This window comes from Panthera tigris, chromosome E1, assembly GCF_018350195.1.
Source record: "Panthera tigris isolate Pti1 chromosome E1, P.tigris_Pti1_mat1.1, whole genome shotgun sequence".
Taxonomy (NCBI): Eukaryota; Metazoa; Chordata; class Mammalia; order Carnivora; family Felidae; genus Panthera; species Panthera tigris.
Genome location: NC_056673.1, coordinates 10,724,611 through 10,748,791, shown reverse-complemented (window position 1 = coordinate 10,748,791; position 24,181 = coordinate 10,724,611). Strand labels below are relative to the sequence as shown.

Here is a 24,181-nt window from a genome sequence, read left to right as displayed (position 1 = left end):
TTTTCCTCTTTCGGGTTGGGGTCGGGGGGGGGGAGGGGCCAGTGGCCTGCAAAGCGTGTGGGCGAGCATGGAAACTGGTAGAAGCAAAAGCTTTCACCTCCGTTCTCACAGCTTGTGCGCGTCCATTGTCTTGTGGTGCCTGGCAGGCCGCCGCGTCCATTTTCCAGATGAGAAAACAGAGGTTCAGGGACGTGCCTGAACAGTGGGGGGTGGGGGGGGGAGGAGAGGCAGCCATCTTTCCACTCTGTCGGGCTGTCATTTCTAACCCCCCCACAAACAGTACCGAGAGGTCGCGTTTTACATTCTGTCAGAGCATCTGGAGGTTTGGTTGGGGCGCGGAGAGGAGCTCAGAGACGTTGGGGGGGGAGCGTGGGAGCAGGTGGGGCCGGACTCGGGGCCTGTGGAGTCATTCATTCCCGCGGCAGATGTGTGCCAGGCGCCGTGCCAGGCCCTGTGAGGCGGGCGGCAGTGTGGAGACAGTCGGGGCCTCTGTCCCCCCGAGAGCTGCAGTCCAGAGGTCGTGGGAGGAAGGAGGGAGAGCGGAGGGAGAGCCGGAAGCCCAGGCAGGCAGCAGGTGGCGGATCCTCCAGCAGAAGGAGAGGGAATTGGGGGTGATTTGGATTCGGTTTTATCCTGAAACCGGGGAGGAGGTAGTCGCCCCGGAGGTGCGGGCCACGGTGCCACAGGTCTGGGAAGTGGCCTCCCCCGCGAGGATGTCTGAGCCACTCATTGGTGTCATGAGAAGGCATGCTGCTCACGGCAGCCACGGGCAGGCTTCTTGCCGCGTCCTCTGGACTCTTCTCTGTCCCGGTTCGTTAGCATCACTCCCTGGCCTCTCCCCTCGCCTGCGCTGGATGGTTCTCCGGGGTCTCCGGCCCCCTTCCTGGCACTTCTTGGACTTGGCCCGGTGACTGCTAGCCTCCGTCCCTGTTCTCCCCCGGTCGTCTCACCGCTCCCCCCAGAGGAACGTGTGGACCCTGGTGCCCCTCCCCAGCCCTCCGTGCCCGCTGCCACTTGGCCTTTTTCGCCCTTCGCTCCCGCTTTGCCGTCACCTCCAGCTACGTTTGTTTGAAGGAAAACCACGGATTCGGCCTCTTTCCTTCTCCTGAAACCTGCACACTCTTCCCACCTCTGTGTTCTGTGAAGGGCGCCTCTGTCCTCCTGGCTACCGCCACTCCACCTGTCGCACCCCGCGCTGACCTTCGGCTGTCGGGGGTTCGTTCTGCTCTGCGTTTATGTCCGAGGCCTCCCGCCTTTCTGCTCCCCTGCTGCCCCCGCATTCGGGCCTCAGTTCTTCTCATCGCCCCTCGTGTGGGTTCTGAGTGGCCTTCCTGTCTTCCTCGTCCTCCCTCCTCCCCACCCTGGCCCTCTCACCCTGTGCTGCTTGGTCAGGATTCCAGAAATACTGTTGGGACAGCGTCATTGCCCTGCTCCCAAACAAAACAAAAACCAGGCTCTGTAGCTTTGCTCCAGCAGTATTTCCTAAAATAATTTTGAGTGGTACGCAGTCGAATGTTGAATTGCAGTAGTTCTTTATCTTAAAAATGCCCTGGTACTTTGGCAGTTGAAAAAGTTCAACGCTGAGTTACCACATGAGCTGGCGAGTCCAGTCTTCGGTGCAGACCCAGGAGAGGAGAGCTGAAGGCGTAGTCCGTGCAGACACTCGTACGCAAATGTTCACAGCGGCACTAGTCACCGGCCAAAATAAGGGGGAAACAACCCAGCTGTCCTCCAACGAAGTCGGTAGATAGAGGTAGTATCTCCATACAGTGGAAAATTCCTCAGCCCTAAAAAGGAACGAAGTCCTGATTTATACTGCACCGTGGATCAGTGTTTAAGATGTGTTAGGTAAAAGAAAGGAGACACGAAAGGCCAGAGGTTGGGTGATTCTGTTCATATGATACGTCTGGGAAAGGCAAATCCAGCAAGACGGAACGTGGACAGGGGCGGGGGTGGGGAGCGGGAAGGGGCTCGGGTGGGGACTAACAGATGCACGGCCCCTTCTTGGGATGACCCTAGCACAGGCACTGTGGATATACTAAACGGGAAGTGTGATTTGTGCACCGAAAAATGGTGAATTTTATGCTCTATGAATTCTGTCTCAAAAACAAAGCAAACAGGGGCGCCTGGGGGGCTCCGTCGGTGAAGCATCCGACTTCGGCTCAGGTCATGATCTCACGGTTCGTGGGTTCGAGCCCCGCGTCGGGCTCTGTGCTGACAGCCTGGAGCCCGCTTCGGATTCTGTGTCTCCCCCTCTCTCTGCCCCTCCCCTGCTCACGCTCTGTCTCTCTCTGTCTCAAAAATAAATAAAAACATTAAAAAAATAAAAAAAAAAAAACAACAAACAGGCCCCCCACTTCCCAAATGTCACAGCAGTGATGCCTGATTTCGTGTATGTGGTTACTTAGAGTGGGTATTTGAATTTAAAAGGAAATGGATTTAAAGAAACGTAGTAAGCGAACAATAGTACCACTTAGAGGAACAACTAAATGAGGCCGTTCCTAAGGCAGCACCTGGCGCTTAGCAAGCGCTCTGTGTCAGCCACTAGCATTATCATTTTTGGGAGGAAATGGCAAAATCTTGCAAGTGAGTAACCACGCAAGTCCAGATTTCGTAGTGTGCTGAGTGGGGCCCCGGCAGCACAGCCTCTCCCCGCCGGCCCCCTGGAGACCCCACTCCCACACCCCTCGCTGTCTCTGCGCTCTGCCTGAACGAACACTTGCTTGTGCCCCTCGTTCTTCAACAGCATTGCCTCAGATGCACTTGGCATCTCACAGCCTGTCCTGATCTTCCTGTGAGCTGCCCCGGGGCCCGCAGCTTGTAATCTGCTCTGTTGTCCCCCCAGCCGAGACCGAAGCCACGTCTTGTGCCTCCCTAAACCCTCGTGCCTGTTGGAGCCGTTCTTTTCACACTGAGCGAGTGAAGAGTAATTGTTGAACCTGGTATCGACTAAACCATTAATACGTCTGCTCTGTAATGATACAACGATGTCATTAAAGGACAGCAAAAGCGTTCTCAAAATCTGTGGAGAGCTTTTGCACACCCTGTAAATGAGCAGTTCTACCCTTAGGAACGTACTTGGAAACACCCTGCCCCTGTGTCCTGGGAGCCGTGCCTGCACGGACCAGAATTATTCACGATGGCAAAAGTTTGGAAATAGTTTAAGTGTCCATTGGCAAGAGAGTGTGTATAAAGTGTTGCATGCGAACATAAGGCAGGCGGGCCACAGCTAGCCTTATGGCGCGACGTGGATTCGCCTCAGGAACATAGATGGTATGAAATGACAGAAGCGACTCGTGGAAGACCACACATTATTTGGTTTTACGGCACTGGCGGTAAAATAATTTTCTGCTTTAAACAGCAAGGGACGGGGCTCCGGGGTGGCTCCGTCGGTTAAGCATCTGACTTTGGCTGAGGTCACGATCTCGCATTCGTGGGGCCCAGCTCTGCATCGGGCTCTGTGCTGACAGCTCAGAGCCTGGAGCCTGCTTCAGATTCTGTGTGTCCCTCTCTCTCTCTGCCCCTCCCCTCTTCTCTCTCTCTCAAATAAACATAAAAAAAAAAAAAAGAATCAAGGTACTGAAGAATCCAGAACCGGAGCTGTTTGCCTGGGGCAGAGGAAGTAGGGAGGGGAAGGACCCCCTGGGGTGGGCACTGTGGTCGTGCCCTAGGCCTTGAGAGCGTGGGGGATCACAGGGGTCCCTTTTGTTTGTGCCTCACATGTGGTTTGCACTTAATTCTTTTATGTGCATCCAATAACACATAATAAAAACTTAAGCAAACAGAGGAACAGCAAGAAGACGTTAGGGCCAGCTCCCGTCTTTTCTGGGGCAGAGACTCTGACATTTAAGAGTTAGAGGGAACATTTCCTCCTGACATATCCAGTCGGTATTGCAGAGTAAATAAAGCACTGGGACCGTCTCCAGCAGAAGAGGAAGGAGGGAAATAATATTTTTATTCTGTACCAAAAAAGAAGGTTTACCTTTCAACATGGAGACCCAGTTTTTTCTGAGTGGAATTTCAGATGACCACAGCTATTTGAAAGGATTAATACAAGGGGGCGCCTGGGTGGCTCAGTAGGTTAAGCGTCTGACTTCGGCTCATGTAATGATCTCACGGTTTGTGAGTTCGAGCCCCACCTTAGGCTCTCTGCCGACAGCACGGAGTCCTTTTAGGATTCTCTGTCTTCCTCTCTCTCTGCCCCTCCCCTGCTAGTGCTCTCTCTCTCTCTCAAGTAGAGAAACATTAAAAAAAAAAAAAGAAGAAGAAAGAAAGGAATAATGCAGACTTCTTGATGTAACTGAATTAGCAGAAGATCTGGTTATAGCCAAAGAGACATCATTTCTTAAGGATGTGAGTTCTGAAGAACACATTTAAAAAAATCGTTTTGGAGTCTGTGGTATTTCAGACTTCTGCCCTGATTGATTTCATTGTATTGCCAGTCTGTAGAGCCTTACACACTTCAAGGGGAAGCTTTCTTTGAAGCACATCTTTAAAACCTTTTTCCTTTGTGGGCTATGCTGGTAGGAGCTGGGAATGCCAGGGTCTGATCCTGGTACAGCATTAAATTGCTCTGGGCCTTGGGGCGCCTGGGTGGCTCAGTCGGTTAAGTGTCCGACTTCAGCTCAGGTCACGATCTCGCGGTCCGTGAGTTCGAGCCCCGCGTCAGGCTCTGGGCTGATGGCTCAGAGCCTGGAGCCTGCTTCCGATTCTGTGTCTCCCTCTCTCTCTGCGCCTCCCCCATTCATGCTCTGTCTGTCTCTGTCTCAAAAATAAATAAACGTTAAAAAAAAAAAATAAATAAATTGCTCTGGGCCTTGGTGTCTGCACGTAGGTGAGTCCTCAGGCCCTTCCGGCTCCAGCATCTTTGCCCCTGCTCACGTGGCTTGGTGAGCTGGCTGGGGACGGGACCTCCATCCGGTGGCCAGCTGAACAGGGGTAGGAAAAGAGTTTCTCCCCCACCATTTTCTGGCCTCTCAAACACAGAGGCAAGAGGCGCCTTTCCGGGCTGCAGCGTCAGCAGGGACAAATTCATTGTTCTCGTGACTTTGAGCCCTGGATGGGACTGAAGCCAGAAGGAATATATACGAAGTACAGAATAGGACCAGAGGCCAGAGGTCTGGGACCAAATCCTGGTCCTAACCCCTGCTGGCAGTGCGGCCTGGGCTGGTTCCTGAACCTCTCTGTGCCTTAGCTTCCTCCTCTGTAAAAGGAGGGTAATAATAATAGCTCCCGCTAGGACTGTTACGGAGATTTAATAAGGAAACGCGTGTGTTCTCAGAACATGCCTGGCATATAGTTGGGGCTCAATTAGTATTTGCTAGTTTCTATTAAAGAGCGTCTTCTCTTTCTCCTGCTGTTCTAAGGCTATTCTATCACAGTTACTAGTAACAAAGAATTAGCACACGGAGACCTTTCTTGGAAATGCCAGCCACAGAGAAAAGCCGGAGCCGGTGACCCTGTTTACCAGGTTGCCGTGTGGTCAGGAAATGGGCGCTTGTGGACCAACAGACTGGTAGACGATATCCACCCAGCACGGTTTTCACGGAGAAGCTCCCGTGGGCTTTTGTCTCCTGCTTTGGAAGTTCTTTTTGAGTCGCCCTCGGGGACGTGCCGAGTAACATCCTTACCGACGTCCTCCCCTTGGTGGTGCCGGGAAGAGGACGCAGATATTTGGACACCTGTTATTTGCCAGTGTCTCTCCAGGCACCTCGGTAAGAAATCCCCGTGTTAGCCCTCACATGCGGCCTGACGCTGGCCGGCTTTGCTCCCGAGCCTAGGCTGTCGGGGGCATCGAGTGGTCTCTGCTCTGCGACTCGGACGCCGCCCCGTGGGGTCCGGGCCCTGGCGAGTCTCTCCACTCCTGTGGTGGCGCTCGTGAAGCCGGGGGCCTGGCAGTCCTGTCCTCGGGCAGTTCATCCCTGGGCAGTCAGTACGGCAGCCGCTTAACTCCCGTGATGGTGAGCTGAGCGGAAAGGGAGACGGCGTTAACGCTGCTGGTCTCTAGATAGACGGGACTGTGAGAACTTTAAACACGGTCTTACTTGCCGCCCCTGTGTTCGCTCAGCACTCACTGCGCGCCGGGCTCTGCTCTTGGCCCAGAGGAGACGGCGGTGAACACAGCCAGGACGTGCTCTCACAGAGGTCAGGGGCGGGAGGGCGGGGGGTGGAGGGGGCACAGGGGAGAAACAGGTTCACAAGCGAGAAAACGCCGTGCAGAGCGGGGCTTTGCTGAGCATCCGAGGTGGTGACGTGGCAGGGTGACTGGTGGGTCTGAGGAGGCGATACTTAAACTGGGATAAAAATGAACCAGAAAGGCCGTCCAAGTGACAGTCGTGGGAAGAACGGCAGGCAGACGAGGCAACAGGTGGGTAGAGGGGCTGGGGCCTGTTTGTGGCACATGGGCTTCTCTGAAGTGACAGTGAGCAGACTGTCCCAGTAATAGGACAGTGATTGGAGAAGAGGGTGCAGCACATGGTGACACAGAAAGAGTTAACCTTTGAGTCCTGTCCTTCCTCGGGGTAGCCCCGGGCCCTGATTTCGGAGAATCCGGCCTATCCTTTCTTTCCGATTGCCCGTTTGCCGAGGTGAGCCTGTCCTCTGGTCTCTGGGGCCCTGGCTCGACCACCCCCCTCCGGCCCGCTGCCTGGGGTGGGGGATGGGGACCCAGGCCCAGCCTTGAGGGTCAGCGGACATCAGCCATCACTCCCTGACAGTCCGCGGAAGTCACTCCCCAGCCGCCCACGGAAATTGGCCTCGTTCCTTCACAGCCTCTGCGAGGGGAGTCCCGACTCCTGGAACTCCTGCTTTAAGGGCAGAGAGAGGTGAGCAAACCAGTTGTTCTCCTCCTGGCTTTGGGTTTGCTCTTACAAGTGTGGAAATACGTGTTCCTTTCCTGCAGGGTTCCTCTTGGCAAGCATCTCGAGCTCCGTTTGAGAAAAGCGTTAGCTCTCTGCTGTGCCCGAAACCAGGTCTGTGGGGTCCTGGCCCAGGGGGCCCATAGTTCACCCTCACGCCGCTCCCGCTCTCTCGCTGGCTCCTCGGGAGACGGCGACAGCCCGGGACTTAGTGCCATCACAGCGGCCAGCCAGGGCTAAATTAAGCACAAAATCATGGGAATTCTAAATTTTCCCATGCAGCTCTGCATTTTTTTCAGATGTCTCAAGCTGGAAAATTGTACTGATCAAAGTCTAATCCATAGCTGGGCCTGCCCCATGGAGGTGGGATGGGTGTGTGGAGCCATCAGATGCCCCCATGCCGTGGTTCCCAGTCTCTGGGTGGCATTGCAGCCAGTTATTTGTGGGTATTTCTAGTAGCACAGTCACAGTGTGTTAGAGATAGAGACGCTCTGGCCCAGGGGTCACACACAAGCTGCCTTCCTGGGAGGAGGGAAGGGTTCTGAGGGCTATTCATGCCCTCAAAGGAAGCCCTACCGTTTTGCCCACCATTGAGCCCCATAGGCCGACAGAAGCATCTGCCACTAGGCTCGTAGCCAGAGTTCTCACCTCACAGTCAGTGACCTGTGGCTGAGCTGGTCAGGGCTCCCCGTGACAACCACGGAGGTGGCAGGGAATTGAGCCATTTGTCAGAAAGAGGGTCTTGGGAATTGAAGGGTTTAGGGAGAGCATCCGGTCTACCCCATCATTTAAAAACTTTTTTAAAATATTTATTTAGTTTTCAGAGAGAGAGAGAGAGAGAGAGAGAGAGAGAGAGCGCGCGCGCAGGGGAGGGGCAGAGAGAGAGGGAGACACAGAATCGGAAGCAGGCTCCAGGCTCTGAGCTGTCAGCACAGAGTCTGACGCAGGGCTCAAACTCATGAGCCATGAGATCATGACCTGGGCTGAAGTTGGATGCTTAACCAACTTCATTTCAGAAGCGAGGATCCTGGTCACTGGCTTGCCTGGTGCCTCAGAGGGGTCACAACTCTGGACTTAAGATTCTCAGTTTCCTGTCTCCTGATTCTGTGCATTGACAGCACCACAGTGTTTACTTTTTGGCATGATTCTTTTTAAAAAAATATTTATTTGTTTTTGAGAGAGAGAGAGAGAGAGAGAGAGAGAGAGAAAGAGAAAGCATGAGCAGGGGAGGAACACAGAGAGAGGGAGACACAGAATCGGAAGCAGGCTCCAGGCTCCGAGCTGTCAGCACACCGCCTGATGCAGGACTCGAACCCATGAACCGTGAGATCATGAAGTCAGACGCCCAACCGATTGAGCCGCCCAGGCGCCCCTTGGTGTGATTTTTTAAGAATGCTGTCAATGATTGGTCATTTGCAAAACGACTTTGAAGAGTAGAAGAGAGGTGGGGAGCATTAAAGAGTTCTTTTTTCTTTTAAAATGGCGTATTTATGCCTTGCCTTGGTCCAGTTCTCAAGATTTTGATCCTTGACCCTCCCGGTGAGAGAGCCACAGCTCAACATACCCCGTCTCCTAAATCGGGGAGTGAAACTAAGTGGCTGTGTCCGATGGCCAGAGTGTAGCCAGAATGGCCAGAGCAGCTCTGACCCTGGCTCACGTGATCTTTAAAAATGACCGCATTTCAACACCCATATAATCTGCACCCACAGGCTGCTCTTCTCAGAGACTAAGTGGTCGGGGCACACTGGCAAAGAAAAAGAGAATTCATCATGGGTGTTTTCAGTACTTCAGAAAACTTTAGAACAGGTAAAGTCATAGAAGGCTATCTGACTTGCTTCAGTGACTGTCAGATCCTGGCAGAGGCCGCCCAGGATGTTCTCCGGTGGAGGACTGGCTGCCTGGTGGGAGGAGGGTCACTGCCCAGCATTGGGGCGGGAGTCCTTCATTTCCACCTGGTGGTAGGTTAGCTGACACCCCAGTGGGGCTCTTCTTCCCCTAGAAGTGAGAGCGGAGAGGTGCGTGGGCAGTTTAACCTGACCTGCTTTATCATCTAGAAGTCAAGTCTAAAATGTTTGTTTTTGGGGCACCTGGGTGATTCGGTCGGGTAAGTGTCTGACTCTTGGTTTTGGCTCAGGTCACAATCTCACGGTTGGTGAGTTCGAGCCTCGCATCGGGCTCTGCACTGGCATTGTGGAGCCTGCTTGGGATTCTCTCTCTCCCACTCCTCTGCCCCGCCCCTGCTGTATTCTCTCTCTCTCTGTCTCTCTCTCTCTCTCTCAGAATAAATAAACATAAAAATTTTTTTTTCATGTTTATAATAATCCTCCTTTTTGGATGGTGATATAAAATTTGATTTCTCCACTTAGTGAAGAGAAAACTTCTTTTTTGGCTGAATCTCACCGTTTTTCTGGTGAACGTAAAGGGTGTTTCTCCCCCCCACCCCCTTTTCCTTTCTCCCCTGTGCATGAGCAGTAGTCATTAGGCTCTGAGTTATTGCTAGCTTGGCTGATGCAGGGTCATAATAGTCCTTTCTCTTTAGGCTGAAATGATTACTGTGGAAAAGAATGTGGCACTGTCCATATTGTCCTAACTGGACCGTTGTCTTCTGGAAAGCCGGCTCAGTTTGGTCATGTGAGCCGTAGTCTCAGCCACCCCCTGACTGAGCCTCCTTGTGATGGTCGTGGTACCCTTTTCCCCAGTAGGAAGGTGGAGATGTTTCCTCACTCGTGGATTGCACGCAGAGGAGAATTAAAGCCAACTAGTCAAGGCTTGCAATGTGTTTCACAAACTTTTGGTGTCTATGAGTGTCATGAGGTGACACCAGGGCACTCACTCCAGGATACTCAGAAATCACCCCGGGAGCTTGGTCAGGGTGTTGCCTCCCCTCGGCGCTGCCCCCAGTTATTGTGTGTCTGGAGTTTTTTGACCAGTCTCCGCAGGGGCTTCTGGAAGACGGCCGACGGCGGGCCACACCGGTGTGCCACGGCAGGAACGGTGGCCGTACCCCCTTCCCACAGCTCTCCCTGTCCTCTGCCTCGAGAAAAACAAAGTGCACGTGAAGTCACAGGAGGCTGCCACACACAGATAGTTTGAGCTCTCATCTGAGATGATGGTTTTCGGATCAGTTCACTCAGCCGTGTCTGTCGATCGAGACTGGGTCATCACAATTGGCGTTGGTTGACCTGCGGCTGTTAGGTTTTGGGGAGCAGGGAGAGACCCTTGGGGCTATTCCCTCATAGCTGGTCTTGCCTTCTGATGATGATCCCTGGTCCCTGCGAAGCCACTGCCAGATCTCCTTAGGGATGTGGCGGGGACCTCAGTGGGCAGGGCGTGTGTCTTCTCGTAGCCGGCCAGCCACGCCCGCCTCCGTGACGCAGCAACGCAAGAGCGGCCCAGGGACCTCCGGGCTCTGACCGCGGACCCACCCGGGCTGCTCTGGGTAGCTGCTTTGGGTAGCTGCTTTGGGTAGCGGAGAGAGCCTCTTCTTTCTTTCAGCGACTGGGAACGCTAGGTTTGGAAGGAATTTCCCCACCCAGTTGCACAAGCCCTTGGAGCACATTTTTATGGAATTCTTCTTGCCTCCAGGGGCACCGCTCTGGCCTCGGAATGTTTGTTTGTTTATTTAGGCTTGTTCTTTGGCTATTCCAGTCTCCGGTGCCTCTTGGATTCTGGTTGTGTTTTCAAGAACGCCACGGTTTGTCTTGCCCAGCTTGTCCCCAGCGAGTGTGACCGTCGGGCTCTCTTTGCCGTCACTCTGGAAGAGATCTTGACTGGTGGCCGCCTGCGTTTTGAGGAGTGACGAGCCTCCCTGGGAGGGACGCGGCTCCTCAGTCCGCCTGAGGTCGTGGGTCAGGTGTGCCTGGGGAGAGTCTGGTTGGTGTCCCCTCACGTCTACTTGAAGCCCCGTGGGGGAGTCGGGGTGGGGGGCACTCACTATGCGTCTGGTGTTTGCCCGTTGCCGGCTTTCCTGCTCTCAGGGCGCTCCACGTGCTGGGCTTGCTGTTACAGGTGACGGCACACGTTGCTGTAGGTTACAAGTGACCACGCGGGCACCTGCGTGGAGGAGAGATGGCTTCAAGCACAGGTGGACCCAGAGGCTCCACCCGTGTTGTCTTGCTGCCCTCCCTCCCTTTGCTCTTTGCTTTCTTCACTGTCCCTTTAGGTTTAGGGAACCCCTGGCCCTGTGGTGGCTTCCGGCAGCTCAGCCACCTTCTGGTTTCGTAGCACTTTAAAGCCACCCAGAAGGGTCTCCGGACGGCCCAGTCTGGATGGCCCACCTGCCGTGATGCAGCCACTGTGGTTGGGGGCCTGTGGCGCTCTGACCGGCAGAGCCTGGGCTGGACCTGCTCCTGGCCGCTTCCCCCTTGGAAGACCCAGGATCTTTCTAAGACAAGAGGAAGTGGATGTTGCATAAGCAGAAACAGTAGATTCCAATTCCAGGACAGAAATGAAAGAGATCTTTGGCTTAAAGAATCTTCTCCGATACTGGGGCCTAACTGTAGAAAAATGAGTGTCCCCTTCTATACTGGATAGACTGTTGGCTTTTGATGGGGGGGGTTCTCCAGAACTCTCAAAGGCCTTTTGGAAGGCCTGACAGAAATGCGCATTGCCCACGATGAGACTTCCCCAGGGCAGCTGAAATGTTCAGTTTCTTTGCCGTTTGTTGGATTTGATCAACTCAGTGAGGTTTACCTCTTGTGCACCAGAAGCCTTGATTCTTAATAAAACAAATTAATACATTTTCAAAATAGGCTAGTCAGGGCTGGGGCCGGAGTGGGGAGGTGTGGTGGGAGCCCCGTGTGATCTCATCCAGGGTAACAAATGGACATCCTTTGGCTCCTGGTCAGCTGTTCTGTAGATGCAGAAAAATTTGTTTGCTTTTTTTTTTTTTTAAGTTTATTTATTTATTTTGATAGAGAGAGAACGAGCTGGGGAGGGGCAGAGAGAGAGGGGGAGAGAGAGAATCCCAAGCAGGCTCCCTGTTGTCTGCACAGAGCCCAATGTGGGGCTCGATCCACGAACCGTGAGATCAGGATCTGAACCCAAATCGAGAGTTGGACGCTCAACCGACTGAAACACCCAGGCACCCTAAAAATTTGTTTACTTTGAATAGAAATCTCAACTTGGCTCCATTCAGAAAATATTGAAAGTCCTAACAGTTGTACAAACTTTACCACTTATAATGCAATAGTTTAAGTCGTGTCTGATAACAGAACTCGATTTCTGAAGCTCTTTCTGATTACTGATTTTTTTAAATGTTTATTTACATTTGAGAGAGAGAAAGACAGAGAGACAGAGAGAGGACAAGTGGGGGAGAGACAGACAAGGATACAGAATCCGAATCAGGCTCCAGGCTCTGAGCTGTCAGCACAGAGCCTGAGGCGGGGCTCAACCTAAGCCATGATGTCATGACTGAGCCACCCAGGTGCCCCATCTAATTACTGATATTCTGATGGCATTTGTCCCTTGAGTTGTTGGTATGTAATTTATGGAAATAAGCCCTCCCCCCTTTTTGCCATCTTGGTCTAAACCTTTAACAAAGTTTATTTTTCCTTCTTGTTTTGACAATCCCCATCGCCTCCTACCTCCTGCCTTCCCCATATCTGAGCTCAAGCTCCTTAATAAATGGGGGTATATGAACTGACCACGGCTTCCTAGGCTTGATTGAAGAGTCCCACGAGGTCACAGATTATCCTGTACTAGTTAGTTCAGGCTCAGCAAGCTGGAAACGGAAGAAAACTAGCAGATGAAGAGGGAAGGTTGGGAAGGTGGACCATGCGTACTGTTCAAAAAAGCAAGAACAAAACAAAACTTAGGTTCTGGAAACACTGCAGGGTGTATATTTGAAGATGCGCTGTGTTCGGGGCCGGTTTTGGGGAGGGAGTGCCTGGCAGATGTTTGCCTGGAGAGGAGATGTTTAGGTGTTGACTGTTCAATCCTGAGGTTGAGGGGGAGAAGTTTTGGAATGGGGAGAGTGAGGTCTGAGGTCCACGTGGACAAGTGCGATAGGGCCCCCCAGGTCCCCGTCCCCAGTTGGGGCCTCCTGGGAGATCCGGGGCTGTGGTCCTGCAGCCCACTCGAGTGTCGCTGGCTTCTCTCACGGCAGGAATTGGAAGGGTCGGTCTACAGAGTCTCTGGTGAGGCGTGCCACCCAGCTGGCCTTGAAGATGGTTTCTCGGAGACGCCTCTGGTGTCCTTTCTCCTATAAGGAATTTTGTATCCCCAGGTCTCCTCATTCTCACCACGTGCCCATCCTGAAAGCACCTCTTATCTACGGCTTTACAAAAAAGGCAGGCAGCCATTCAACTTATATGGGCTTTCTATATTTCTCTGACTGTAAGAAATGTTTTATTAGCTTTGCCCTTCTTAGAGCCTAAATATTTCAAAGAGACTGCTAACAGATGTCTTTGCAAGTTGAGCCTATTAGAGAAAACCCCTGCCTTGGTCTGCAGCCCCGGTTTCTCAGCTCCTTTGCCAACCTCTGTCTGGCAGGGCAGGAACACTCCCCGCCCTTGATCGGAGGAAGTGCAGCCTTTTCTTTGCCACCAAAGGCCTAGGAGGCTTGGTGGGTGCCCTGGCCAGGCCTCCTGGCCTCTCCTTGGCCTCTCCCTAGGAGGACACTGGGTCCAAGGTGGCTGGACTAGAAGGGAGCAGAGCCGGGGCGTCATTTCTTCCTCAGGAAATTGTTTTGTTTTGTTTCTCGTTATGTTTCCAACCATTTGAGGCCTTCTTACCAAGACCGTTTGCTCTCATGCTTAATCAGAGCTGCTTCCTGACCTGGAGGAAGGTGGCCGAGGACCTCTTCAGCAGCGGATTCCCACGCCTCCTGCCTCCCTGACAGTGGGAAGGTCGTACCTGCCGCGCACCAGATGGAGTGACAAACGGAGGGGCCCGGTGGTCCCTGGCACGTCGCCGGGCCCCTGGGCATTAAGTCCAGCTGAATGTTACTACTGATTTTGACGAGTGTTTGTACTTTAAGCTGAGGGATGCTCATTAAAAATCAAAGTGTTCCTTTTTGCTTTTGAGGCCTGCCCCATCCCTGGCAGCAGTGAATGTTGCTGTGAATGAAAAAGCCTAACTAAATCAAATGTGCAGGTCACCGTGAAAATTTTTATCCCTGGTCCTTTGACAGGCTTTAGAGGATTTATGAGAGCTGGCCAGATCAGTGGAGAGGCAGAATATGCCTGCCTTCTGCTGAAGCCCCGTTCTGTGGCTTCAGATGGGGACAGAATTCTTGGCATATCTGAGGCTGGAGAGAAGGCCTTGTTAGCCATAGCAGATATATCGGCTGTCCCCAGGATAAAATTTTATGAGCTGTCCCTTATTTGTATGGTTACATGTGATAAGTGATCATTGTGTTTCCTGTGGTTCTTCCCTTCCCCTCGCCCCTACCACATCTCTTGTTTGTTTCTTTATTTTTTTGATGTGCCCATTGCCCATGTGAGGCTTTAGATGAGGAAGGTGAGGGCCATCCGTTGTTTCTCTGTCAGAAGCAGCACAACAGCTGCAGCAGCTCGTGGGGAGGATGGTGGGGAGGACGGAGAGGACGGGCCACTGCAGGAGGAGGTGGGTAGGGAGCAGGTCCCGGCCGCACCAGGCTGCTTTGGTGGAGGTGACCTTGGTTAGCTGACCCCATGACTTCAGGTCCTCGGGTTCCTCACCTACCTTACCTGGAGGCTTTTCATGAGCATTCAGGGAGATAGAGCCTGGCCCAAGGCTGCCTTGGCTGCTTCACAGCCGGAAGAGCCTGAAATGAGCCCCGTAGGTGGTCATGGGGGGTGGGCAGAGGGAGGGCACTTGTTTCGTGTCCAGGCTCCAGCTGTGCTGCTCTGTCTTTGGCAGTCCCTGGAGTCTACTGGACCCCAGTTTCCTCATTTTACCGAGGAGGAGTAATTTACATTATCGCTTCCTCCCACCCTCTCAGGTCTCCTCAGCTTTGAAGACACACTGGGAGTTCTTTCTCACGGAAATTCCTTCTCCTGCCTGCCTTTGCAGCCCCCAGCAGCCAGCTGAGTTGGTCGTTCTGGCTTTGCATCCTCAGATTCTCTGTGCTCACCTCCAACCCCTGCCAGACTGGCCTTCCTGAGGAGAGGGACACTGTTTTTAATCTGTTCTGTAGATTTATTCAACAGTATTTATATCCACGTCAGGCACAGTGTGGGAAGCTGGGTGGTTGTTGATGAAAAGACCACACTCACTGACCAAAGCCCATTGTCAGAGATGTGGGCCTCACTCTAGCCCAGTAGATGTTTCTTCTCTGGAGAAGGGGGACACGTGTGTCCGTGCCACAGGGCTGGGTGGACCCATTAACGTGTAACCTTGGGCCTCAGTTCTGTCCTCTGTGAAATGAGGGGATTCGGCTAGAATCAGGTTGTATTAGCTCAGGCCAGATGCTGGAGACTCTGAAAGTCCACTGGAGGGTCCTGACTGTGCTTTAGAAGAGTAGTTGGAAACCTTTATAGGAAATCAGGAGAAAAGCGGTGCTCACAGAAAATTCCCCGGAATTTAGAAGCACATTGGACCAAAGCCAAATGTTGAGTGATTTTTAAAGGCATAGACAGCACCTGACTGACTCAGCACAGTGTGTGACTCTTGATCTCAGGGTTGTGAGTTTGAGCCCCACATTGGGTATAGAGATTACTTAAAAAAAAGGCATAGACAGACATTTTTGGGGGGGGGGGGTAACATATACCTGAAATAAGTCTTTTCTTGCTCCCATACATAGGTAATTTAAAATTTGTCAGGACCAACTTCCCCCAGCATTATGACTGTTCTCTTCTTTCGCCAGTCAGTGAAAATACAACCCACAGAAGAGCCATGCCAGTGGAAATGTTTTGAAAATAGAACAACTGTTACAGTGTTTACTTCCTATCTTCCCAAGGCTTAAACTTTAGTTTAGATTGTATTCATTATTAACTTGTAGTATTGATCTTGTCGCAATGTTTTTTTTTAAAGGTGGCTCTGTCTCCTCCTAGGGAGGCTGGAGTATGTCCACACCTCCCCCAACCCTCCTGACTGCCACCCCCACCCACCAGACCTCAGTACCTGCCCTTTCCAGAAAAGACCAGAGCCCCCTAGTCTCTCCGAGGCGTGCGTGCTACAGTGAGCGTGTTTCTTTCTTCCTCCAGGTCATGGCTTCTGGCTTCTCGGACCTGAGGCTCCAGCGGAGGACATGACTCTCAGGGATCCTACTCCAGATCTGTTGCGGAGACTGAACCTTCGCAGGGCACGAACTCGCCCAGGACAGGAGAATCTCTCTCTCTGAAGGGCTCTACGAGTGTCGCCAAGAAAAGTAACAATGGCGACTTCGTCTATCAGACGGCAAATGAAAAACATCGTGAACAATTACTCGGAAGCGGAAATAAAGGTCCGGGAAGCCACCTCCAATGACCCGTGGGGCCCGTCCAGCTCCCTGATGACGGAGATCGCGGACCTGACCTACAACGTGGTGGCCTTCTCCGAGATCATGAGCATGGTGTGGAAGCGGCTCAACGACCACGGCAAGAACTGGCGGCACGTGTACAAGGCGCTGACGCTGCTGGACTACCTCATCAAGACGGGCTCCGAGCGGGTGGCCCAGCAGTGCCGCGAGAACATCTTCGCCATCCAGACCCTGAAGGACTTCCAGTACGTGGACCGCGATGGCAAGGACCAGGGCATCAACGTGCGCGAGAAGTCGAAGCAGCTGGTGGCCCTGCTCAAGGACGAGGAGCGGCTGAAGGCCGAGAGGGCCCAGGCTCTCAAAACCAAAGAGCGCATGGCCCAGGTCGCCACCGGCATGGGGAGCAACCAGATCACCTTCGGCCGCGGCTCCAGCCAGCCCAACCTCTCCACCAGCTACTCGGAGCAGGAGTACGGCAAGGCCGGGGGCTCGCCCGCCTCCTACCATGGCTGTGAGTAGTGGAAGCGCCCCCCACCCCTTGCCAGCTCGCTGGGCCTCAGGTGGGGTGGGCGCCCTGGGGCTGAGCGAGAGCTTGTGTCTGTCCTTCGTTCTCAGCTCCCTGCAGCCTGCGCAGCACCGCCGGTGGTCTGCACCGGGCCACGGCGACACGGGGGCTTGGTCCCTTGGCTGCTCTGCCTCCGGGGTCTCAAGACCCTCTGCTGCTCCATGGTGTGATTCGGTACATCCGGGCGGGGCCGGCCGGCCCTCGGGGAGACGGTCTGCCCCTTTCCCCCACAGGGAAGGGCCGGAGTGAAGCGACTGGCCTGCCCCACAGACGGTGGGAAGTTGACTGTGTTTGGTAGGTAGGAGGAAACGAACGTTCTTTCTCGATGATCATCTCGTTTCTTTAATCTCATTAAATGTTTGTCTAACCACTGGGCTGCCGGTCTCCCGACCGGCTCAGCGTGTTATTCTACCTCAGCGTCCCAGGGGAGAGAGATGGCGTGTCTCTGTCTCCCTTAAAGAGGGAGGGAGAAGGCAGAGGCCTCTGCAGGTGCCAGTGTGAGCGAGGCCCCTCTTTGGACATGTGGGCGAGAGCTCTTGGTGATTTGCTTTTGCATGGCTGGGTCTGTGCTGGGTGGGGCTGCTCTGTTTTCTCATTTTGCATGTCGGGTTATGCTGGGCCTTTGCCCAACATTCGGACGAGATTTCAGGGAACAGAAGTGGAGTTCAGGGCCTGACGGCAGCTGGTCTCTGTGAGCCACGTTGGTGCCCTGGGCATTCACTAACAGTGGCCCCGGGAACGGGCACCCTGCTGCTTTCCCCGATGCTGTGTCAAGACAGGTGGCCCTGGTGGCCTGTGGGGACGCAGAACTTGTGTCTTATGGCTGTAAAAACAAAAGTGCATGCCCCTACACAGCCTTTCGTTTTGGTATCGGTAACACCGTGTCAGCATAACACCAGCCTTTTTTTTCTTACAAATTTTTTTTAACGTTTATTTTTCAACGAGAGAGTGAAAGAGAGACAGAGACAGAGACAGATCACCAGTGGGGGAGGGGCAGGGAGCGAGGCAGACCCAGAATCCGAAGCAGGCTCCAGGCTCCGAGCCGTCAGCACAGAGCCCGATGCGGGGCTCGAACCCACAAACCGTGAGATCATGACCTGAGCCGAAGTTGGACACTTAACCGACTGAGCCACCCAGCCACCCCATTTTTTTTTTTTTTTTTTTTTTAAAGGAAATTGTTTGTAGCCTGACGAACGCCTGTCGGTCTTTGTGTGGTCATTGGTTCTGCTGGCCGACCACCTACTAACGGCCCCCCCCTGCAGGTGTCAGTTTGACGTTGCCCTGCCACCAGCAGCATTTTGAGAAATGTGTCAAATGGGAGATGTGTGTACCAAAGCCAGACTTCCTGACTTCCCTAGGAATTCCAAATTATGACCGAGCTTGGAGAGGTTAGCATTTTTCTTGTCCCTGTTTCTAGTCGTGGCTGTTTCCCTCTCAGTTTGAGCTGCTCTGCCGAAGCATAGGTTGTGACCCTCGTGAGACCGCACGAGAAGGAAAGCGACCTGCGTCCCCAGAAGTCTCCGTCTGGGCCAGGTTCATCACCAAAGTGGTGACGATTGCCCTTTAAAGGGAGAGCTCGTTTGTTGCTCTCATGGAGCCGCCCCACCCCCCAAAAGTGCCCGCTGCGGGTTGAGCTGGTCCCAGGCTGCCTCGGCTTCCTGCCTGGGAAGTGGACGCGCCTCCCACTCCCTCTAACGGCGTGTCTCTCTCTGTGTGTGTGTGTGTGTGTCCCTGCCCGACAGCGCCCGAGGCCTCGCTGTGCCCCCAGCACCGCGCAGGGGCCCCGCTGGGTCAGAGCGAGGAGCTGCAGCCGCTGAGCCAGCGCCACCCCTTCCTGCCGCACCTGGGGCTGGCCTCCCGCCCAAATGGCGACTGGTCCCAGCCCTGCCTCACTTGTGACCGCGCAGCCCGAGGTGGGACGGCGGTTTGCTTTTCTCCTTCCTGGAAACGCTGGGCGGCTTGCTGGGGGTGTGCTTGTTGTGTGTCAGTACAGCCAACTCTCTCCCTGTCTCCTCCCCGGCCTCTCGGTCCACCCTCCCGCGGACCCAGGGCCCCCTTTTTCCTGTCTCCCTGAGAGCCCCCCTCGCACCACCACGTGTCACTCGCCAGAAGTCCTGTTGCGATTTGGGTGAGGCATGGGGTGACTGTCCGTGCTTTCCCGCTGTCCCCACACCCCGAAAATTTGGACGGGGCCCCGCTGTCTGCCAGACCCAGGTGTGGTGGGGGCCAGACGCCCTTCGGCTTGTTGAGCCAGAAGGGTGCGGCTTAGATCTCGCAATGGTGGGCAGACCCGAGGGCCTCGGTGGACGCTCGTTGGAAGCCATCAGCCTTGATGCAGTGATACGTGCCTTGATGAGGACAAAATGAGATTGTTTCTGCTTCTCAATTAACTGCTGCCCTTCCAGAAATCCCCATTACCGTGGTAAACAGAGAGTTAGCTGTACTGTCGATTCTAGGTCACAGTGTTTGAAGACACCTAATTCAATGGGTAACTAAAAGCGGGGCTTCTCTTTGGACTAATTAACAATGTGTCCCGGTCAGAGGCTCCAACTATTGCAGGTTAAACCGAAAGCAGATTTTTTCTGTCGCCTCCAAGAAAACGTTCTCAGTCTGATCAACCTTCGGCCCGAGCGCCCCGCCCCCGCCGCCCGCCCCCCACACACAGAGAAGAGAGCTATTCTCGCCTGTCCTTACTAGAAGGGGCACCGACGGAGAGCCCCTGTGTGACCTCCCCGATAAGGTGGCCCGCCTTTATTCAGCCCTGGAAACAGTTACTGTTCATTCATGCCTCATCAATGTTACAGCTCGTTTGACTCGGGTATTTGTGTGGTCACTAGATTTAGCTCTGGGATAGTTTCCTCTGTGCTCCTGTCTTCCCCTAACAGCGTGTGCAGGATTTTGTGAGGAGCACCGGCTTTGCACTCTGCAGGATGAAAAGGTCGAAGTGTGTTTTGAAGGATCATCCAAAGGCCCTTGGGTTGCACACCGTTTCTTCCAGCAGATCTTTGGCGGCCGTTCCTACAGGTTCCCAGTGTTCCCCCCAGGACTCCGGGGTCCCCCTTTGTTCTTCCCAGATTTCATTCGGTAACCGGGAAGGTGTGTTTGGAGTCTTGCACCAGCTCTCCTGGTGGCAGGTTGGCTCTGCTGGGACGTGTGCATATTAAAATTAGGCCGCCCTGCTGCCCACCTCCCCCGCTGTGTTCCGGACCACACCCTGTGCCACCAGGCCAGTCTTGTCCCCTCTGGTTCCTTCCGCCCGGGCGCCTCCCCTGCACGCACACATCTGGCAGGTTGCTCGAGGTGCCCGGTCCATGTGGATTTCTCTTCTCCTGCAGCTCTGGTAGAAATTGGGGGTCAAAATGAGCAGGTCTTTTTGGCGGCTTCTCGTGTCCCAGAAGAGTTTGGGGCAAACGAGTGTCACACGGTGCCACGTTCCGTCCTTCAACTGGTTAGTGTGTGCGTCCCTCTCTGTATCTCACACGCTGCCCATCCTTAGGCTGCTGGAGAGCAGGACCCCCGCCCACGACGACTTTCTGTCCGTTCTTAGCACCTAACGGTGTTCAGTGCAAGGTAAGTGCTTCACGTACGCACGTCGGTGGGTTTGCTTTGAACACGCCGGCTTGGAATCCGGCAGTGGAGGAGTCAGAGGGACACCGGCCGTTCAGGAAGTGGTCTCCTGAAACGCAGGCCGTGATCCTGGAGGAGACGTGTGGGCGGGGCACACTTAGGACCCCAGACCCCGCAGAGGAGGCCCTGTGGGCACGGGTGCAGACTCAGTGTGGGGCAGGGGAGGCAGACGGCTGAGAAAGCCCCTTCGTGGGAGAGCACGCACTGCGGGGAGGCTTTCACTGCTGGGTGGCTGTTCTGACCCACAGTCATCATGCCAGTGTTTGAGGAGACCGTCCTTCCACGCGCCGTACCCGCCTGATCCTCTCTGTGCCTCCTTCTCCCCTTTTGCCTCCCGCATACGTCGGCAGGTCTGACCTTGGAAACCTCTCAAATTCTGTCCTTCCTCTCTAGTTCCATGACCTCAATTCAGTGTCTGCTTTCTCACTGGTTTCCTTGTGGTTAGCCGCCCTCCCCCCCACTCTTGTCCACCTTCCATCTTGAGAAATGATACCCTGACCCTGGGTCTTGGGAGAGATCCTCTAGATTCCAGGGTCCAGGCCAGAGCCTTTGACACGGCAGACAACTCCCCTGGGGGTCCTTGGCTGCCCTCTGTCAGCCTAGGTGTGCGGATGTCCACCTGGAGGCAGCACTCCAGGTTGTCTCTGCGAAGCCTGCCCCAGCTGCCCTCTGGCTCCCACATTCCCTCCTTCGCTCAGCAAGTATCGAGTTCCTGTCGTGTGCCCAAGCGCAAAGCAGAGCCCTCCGCCCCTACTCAGGGGAAGAGAGACAGTAAGACACCATACGGGATATTACGCGGTGAGTGCTTTGGAGAACGGCAGAGAAAAACCAAACAAGCATGAGCATGCCCAGCCAAGCCTGAGGAGTGGGGAGGGTGGTCTGCAAGTGTTAAGGAGGGTGTCGGGGTAAGCCTGATTGAGAAAGTGATGTTGGAGCCAGGGTCAAAGGGGGATGGGGAGTGCTCGCGTGAAGGCTCGGAAGAGGCAGTGCAAATGCCCCCAGGTGGAGTGTGCTGGGGGGCGGGGAGGGGGTTGTTTGCAGACCCGAAGGGCCGCTGGGGCTAGAGCTGAGTGAGGCCCGCCCCGAGGCTGGCGAAGGTGGAGGGCCCTTCTCAAACTGCCTCTGGCAGGGAGCAGTTCTTTCAATTCCGGATCAGTCTCAGACCGATACTTTTGTATCAGCCTGTGGATGTTGTAGCTATCTCAGAGCGCCCTAAAAGTTTCTAGCCACTTTCTCTCACCGCGCTTGCTCCTCTGGCTCTGTCGGGAAACCACGGTCCTTATCCAGGTGGGGGGTGACAGGCTGTGGAGGCCCGGGGATGTCTTATAGGAGAGCCAGTAGGCTTGCTGGAGGACTGGGCGTGGCGGGGGAGGGGGGGGCATGGGGAGAGGAGTTGAGGACTGCCGGCGGAGCAGCCCAGGGAGGGGGGGTGGGGGGATGCCGCTGCCATCATCCGGCCGCCGTGAGGGTGGCTGTGAGCCGCGCGGCTGTGAGCAGAGGTGGGGTTATCCTCTGGCCATGGCGAAATGTCTACTAGACATACAGGTGGAGGTGTGGGGAAGGTCTGAGAAGCCGAGGGCTTGGGGGAGAATTCCGGGCTGCCAATGGCTTCAGCTCTTTGGCCTCACCTGGCATTCATGTTTCCTTCACAATTGTGGTCATCCCTGGTACCCCGCTGCCCTCCCCGCCCAAGGCTGGGCCCTGGGCTGGCGCGCGTTGGCCGTGTATGTGATTTTGGCACGTAGCCGGTGCTCAGGACTGCCGTGTGCAGGGGAGGCTGTGGGGCCCAGGGGAGCCTTTCCAGGCTGAGAGGTTGGGGTTTGCCAGAGAGCACCCAGACAGGGCAGCTGGCTTGGGCGGAGCAGGGGTGAGCCACCTGCCTGTTGTTACCCTCCCTCACCCCCCCCCCGCCCCCGCCCTGTCCACCCTCCACCCTTCAGCAGGCAGGGGAGAAACTGCAGAAGTTCTTGGGGTGGTGGGAAACCACATGAAAGGTGGCGTGGCGGGGGGGGGGTGCGGGGGGAATCGTCCCGTGAGTCCGGGTGGAGACCTGAATGTAAGACTGCCACTGTCCTCCAGCAGGCACACCCAAACTCAGGGCAGGACCTGCCACCTCCCTCATCTGTCCTGTGGATGGAGGCTGGTGAGGGAAGGAAGGAACGCCCAGCCCGTACACCCCCAGAGCCCGGGCCACGCTTGCCTTGCTGCGGCATGAGGGCGTCCTGTGTTTGGTACCTTGCGTTTCTGGGTGCGAGGCCAACCACCAGCATTCCCATTTTTCTTTTCTTTTTTCTTTTATTTTCTTATTAATTTTAAAGTAAATCTCTTTTGAAAGAGAGAGCATGCACACAAGCTGGGGAGGGGCAGAAAGAGAGGGAGAGAATCCCAAGCAGGCTCACGAACCGTGAGATCATGACCTGAGCTGAAATCAGCAGTCGGGACACTTAACCAACGGAGCCACCCGGGCCCATCCAGCGTTCCGGTCCTTAGACAAAGGAAGGAAGAAGGAAGGAAGCAGAGTAGAAATGCTTGTTGCCCTCTGATTCCCTCGGATGCATCAGAACCAGAGTGGGCAGTTCTGTGTTCGCACACGCCAAATGGGGCCAGGTCTCGGGCTGACCCGATGGGTCCACTGTCTTGGTGACCCCTTGGACGCTTGGATCTGGTGGAGCAGCCCCCCTGCGATGTGGCTGGGCTCTGCTCCCAGGAGAGCTTCGGGGCTTGCCTCAGGCCGGCCCTTCTTTTGGGCTGGGAGCTCCTCACGCAGGGCTGCGCCCCCCAGACCCTGTGGACAGCGACTCACCAGGTGATTACCAGAGATTATGAGCATTCCATTTATTTGCTCTGCTTTGGTCTAGAAAGGATTGGAGCTGGCTTACAAAACACATTCGATACCAGAGGATTAAACAGGGGCAAAAGGAAAATAAAATAAGGCCAGAGTCACACATAAGTGCTGGAGACGGATCCAAAATCGGCTTTGAACTTCTCAGCCGCCAGCACCAAAGAGGGCGATTTCCCTTTAGTTTCTGGACAAGAGTCTAGGATCCGGATGACGTCCAGGGAGGCCAGGTACCCACCGTGCAGCGGGGGGAGCGGGGCCTAAGAGCAGCCTGCACAGGCCTTCACGGGGAGCACTTGATCCTGACTGCATCCCCACGGCCGGATCACCCGAGCCTGTCCTGAGCCCTACCCGCTGGCCTGGTGTGAATCCGGGGGAGCTTGAGGTGTCCCTGGGACTGGAGGGTCCGTGTGGTTATCTCCCTCCACGGTGCTCAGCCATTCTTAAGCCCATTAGGGAGAATCTGAAAGCATGCGTGTTTGGGAGGAGCCCAGGGGCACGGGCCTTCCCAGAACTCTCCAGGGAAGCTGGTTCTCCACAGCAGGGAGCCTCAGGGGTGAACCAGAGCCCCTGCGGCCCCTGCCCTGCCAGCCAGACTATGGGAGCCGAGCGGGAGCAGGTAAACACGTGCATGCGCACAAGAGGACATTTTAATAAGGGTTAGGCATCTGAGGAAGGGAGGAGTCCTACACAGGTCTGTTTCTGAAAACTTGAAGATGTGCGAATATATAATAATAATAATAATAATACGTTATTGTTTTTAAAAAGCTACAAACCCAGCCAGCATGTCCCTCAGAAGCCCTCGGGGGGTGTGGACTCGGAAGGAGCCTGGGTCAGCCCAGGCCCCCTGAGAGGGGGGGAGGGGGAGGGGAGCTCTGAGGTGCAGGACTGAGTGGGGCTGCCCAGGCACG

General features: G+C 54.7%; 1 protein-coding gene across 6 annotated transcripts in view; it reads left to right on the top strand.

Annotated features, from left to right (window-relative positions):
* The window catches only part of EPN2 (epsin 2), an 86,248-nt gene that overhangs the window by 24,483 nt on the left and 37,584 nt on the right, over nt 1-24,181 (top strand). For 4 of the 6 annotated variants that reach the window (XM_042965493.1, XM_042965489.1, XM_042965491.1 and 1 more), the window contains one exon: nt 15,986-16,750. In XM_042965493.1, coding sequence (XP_042821427.1) covers nt 16,156-16,750 — 595 coding nt within the window. In that variant the 5' untranslated portion in view covers nt 15,986-16,155. Of the gene's footprint in view, nt 1-4,763; nt 5,715-15,985; nt 16,751-18,546; nt 18,718-24,181 lie in introns of those variants that run through there. The other 2 variants (XM_042965496.1, XM_042965492.1) reach the window with 2 other exon arrangements.